Source organism: Opisthorchis viverrini (assembly GCF_000715545.1).
Source record: "Opisthorchis viverrini unplaced genomic scaffold opera_v5_363, whole genome shotgun sequence".
Lineage (NCBI taxonomy): Eukaryota > Metazoa > Platyhelminthes > Trematoda > Opisthorchiida > Opisthorchiidae > Opisthorchis > Opisthorchis viverrini.
Genome location: NW_008752025.1, coordinates 175545 through 179060, shown reverse-complemented (window position 1 = coordinate 179060; position 3516 = coordinate 175545). Strand labels below are relative to the sequence as shown.

Below are 3516 nucleotides of genomic sequence, written 5' to 3'. Positions count from 1 at the left end.
ATGGATACAGTTAAAATACAGAACCACAACCGGATAACTGATGATCGTTTGTGGGTAGAGGAAGAGGTTAAACTGAGGTCAGTTATATATATATATATATATATATATATATATATATATAAATCACTCTTAATCACCTAACCGTGACAAGAAAACACAGAATGTGAGGTACTGACACAATGATTCTATCAGTAGTAGACACGAGGTACTATTGGTTTACAGGAAAAGGGATAAAATTTTAACAACATACGAGGAGCGTGTGGTTGGAATGCATGCTGAGTTGTTATTGGTATTATTATGAGATTACCATTGGGTATGACAACGATGATACGTTCGAACTGAGTAACAAAATCGGTGGAAATTGTGGAGAATTCAAAAAACGGGTTACTATGCGTAAATTCAACACAACCTCCAGTTTCACCGACTTCAACTGGAGTGCAACTGGGATATAGTGTGCAAGATGGCTGTGATAAGAACACGAACTTGCTGACCGGAAGGTACGTGATTCGAGCCCGACCTCTGCCTCACGAGTTCCCCTGTCTAGGCTTGGGTAACTGGCAGTATCACGAGTTCCCCTGTCTAGGCTTGGGTAACCTGGCACTATCCCTGCCCTTGTGCTTCCCTCTGGTGGTAGGCACTGAAGGGGTGCTAAAGTTGAGCGACTTTTTATACGGTGCGCAGTGCTGTTGCGGAGGCGTTTTTTACATGAGCGTTCCCTTCCCAAACTAGAAACCTCAGATTCATAAAATCTGACCAAGCTCTCTCTGGTAGTTACCAGACACATATGCCCTTCCACAATTAGAATAAGCATGGCCCCACGAATATCACAATACACGCTATCGGGCGCCAAAGGATATTCCGGTCGAAATTGGAATTGCACAGAACTGGTTACTACAGGGTAAAATTAATCATCCTTTGTTCCTGATTGCCGAATCATATTACTGTGACATATGAAATAGTCGAGGATATCTATTAGAAACAGGCATTTGAACAAACAGACCTTTTTCATGTATCCTATAGTGGCTCTTACATAAAACAAACAACAAACTAGTGAACAGAAAAGATAAAACGGTAAACGGTAAGACCAGCGTCACAGTCAGAACAATATGCGCATTATTACCAGCTTTTGTCTATCGAGCCCTGTCTAATGAGCGGTTGCTGGGAGGATGGAGAGACAGGTACCACAGTGATGAACAGAAAGTGGGTCGCATGCGTTATCCGTTTGAAAGTGGTCACTAGTCATCTATGCGGTGGATCGTGCCTAATCCAAAGTCTGTTCATCTTTGCTCTGGATGCATGAGACCGGCTGGCGAATGAGGATTGTCAGGGCTTCGTCTGTGCACAATCTTCTAGTTCTCTTTCTACGTGGTAATCTTGAGTTGACCTGCTATCCGAGGATAAACGTCATCGATGTATTACTATTATTTCATGTTCTGCATCACGCTCATTTCATGGACAGAAAAACTGAAATGTTTCATCGATAAATTAATAGACCGTTACAGCTAAATCGAGTTTTTTCTTCGGCGGATATCTGAACATTTTCCCAGAAGTTGTCAGGATCCACGTGAGAACCTACAGAGTTAACAGTCACTGATGAGGGACTGGATTATGCGATCCATCTCACAGACAGACTTCAACTTTTTGCTCCATATGTTTGGGCGTCTGAGCTGAGGCTGCCTCCGTCGCAACTCAGCAGTAATTCGGTAGAGAGGAGGTTGCAACTTGAATACCAATCACCAGCGCCTCTGCTCGTCTTTATCATGTCAATGTAGGACTGGTGCTGAACGTGTTCTCATGATAGCCACTTTGATGTCGAATAAAGGCTGGAGGTGAGCACCAGAAATGAGAAAATACCAACAGATAACTTACCGATTGGGATGTGCGATGGCGTACGAGTACGACAGGTAACCACCCAGACTATGGCCAACTAGAATGAACTTTTCCAAGTCCATAGAACTTCTCCATTCTTCAAACGAGTTAATAAATTGAGCCTCAGCTTCAGCAGCATCATCTGAGAAGGCCGGTCGTGAACTACGACCAAATCCCAAAAGATCAAACGCATAAACAGGGCGATGGGCAGCCAGGGAGTCTATATTTTTACACCACAAACCTAAGCCGGAAGCAAATCCGTGCATAAGAACCATGGGCACACGCGCTCGTCCACCTTGCGGCGGTCCATCGGGAAAATTCTGGGCAACCAAGGTGCGTATGAAACAGGTGTTCCCAAAAATTGGTACGAAAGAAGTTTGAAGTGTGCTTCTTAGTCCTACGAAAAATGAAAATAATAAGTGAGAAGTGAACTATACGAACTATTTAACAGCTTTTGCTCAGCACCAATCAATAGCTCAGGGGATGTTCGAATCCAGCGCAACCACATCGGAAGTGGGTTTCTATCAACTTCGTACTCTCTGAATGCAGAAATATTGAGAGGACTAAGGTGACTTACGGAGATACAGTGTTTGGTTGCATTTCCAAACAGCGAACAGCCCTGGCCGTCAAGAAATGTGTCATCAGCAGAACTCACCAACTACGTATTCACATTCGAATCACCAGTTAACTTTGACGATGTGTAAGCCAGAACGTTCGAAGGTCACCTACAACGGAAGAAAATACATCTAAAGAACGATGGCAAATGAAATTTCTCAGAAATCTGATGACGATAAAAGCTCTTTATTATGAACTAAGCGGGCTCTAGTCATCAGGTACACAAGCACATTACACCTCCGTTTTCGATACAAACTACATGCAGGGTACTGTAAAATTCGTCTTTTACGTGCTGCTCAAAACCAAACGCCCGTGCTTATATGATTACGGATATTCCGAACTGTGGCGGTCCTGGAAATACCACCCAGGACACTTAACTCGTAATCAGCTACCCGAATCTTTTATGGATAGGAAGCGCACTAAATGTATGCCTGTACGCTTTGGAGGTAGAAGCTACTGATTCCGCACAGTGCACGTGGGATAGGAGACAACGCAAACGGATGTTTAACGCAAAACACCATTGCAACCGTCACAAGTAGACCGGATCTTTCCGTGATGTGACGGTTGCGTGCATCCGTGACCCACTGGGGTATACTGTGTGGTGTCCATGCGACGACACTCGAAAAGTCTCTCATATCGGGTTGGTCAATGGTTAGAGACCTTATGAACACAGGCTGGAGATGGGACAATTGTGGCAACCTGTCCTTTAAAAATGGTAATGCACCTGCATTCCCCGCCAAACACCATTGCTTTGCGGTCAGGTCTTTGAACCAAAGGCTTTGGTTGAAGACCCTAATCGTCCTCCCGTCTAGGTGTGGGCACCGTGGTAGTATCCCAGCCCATGTACGACCATGATACATAAAACTCAAAATAATCTCACCCCACATCGGTCGCCACGTGGTGGGACCAGCCGGGACTTCTTACTTCCTGCATACGGTTGGGCAGGTAAGCGAAAACAGGCTACTGGTGTAACGGTGGATACTACTGGGGAGGTATGCGAGTAGTATGTTTTCTCGTAAATCCACTTCGCAC

At 44.7% G+C, this 3516-nt stretch overlaps 1 protein-coding gene across 1 annotated transcript in view; it reads right to left on the bottom strand.

Annotated features, from left to right (window-relative positions):
* Positions 1-2511, bottom strand: part of T265_10435 (hypothetical protein) — a gene marked incomplete at both ends in the record, with an annotated part of 19225 nt that extends 16714 nt beyond the window's left edge. Inside the window, 3 exons of the mRNA XM_009176807.1 lie at positions 1870-2266; positions 2311-2408; positions 2447-2511. Of these exons, the coding sequence (XP_009175071.1) occupies positions 1870-2266; positions 2311-2408; positions 2447-2511 (560 nt within the window). The remainder of the gene's footprint in view (positions 1-1869; positions 2267-2310; positions 2409-2446) is intronic.
* Positions 2512-3516: the final 1005 nt, after the last annotated feature.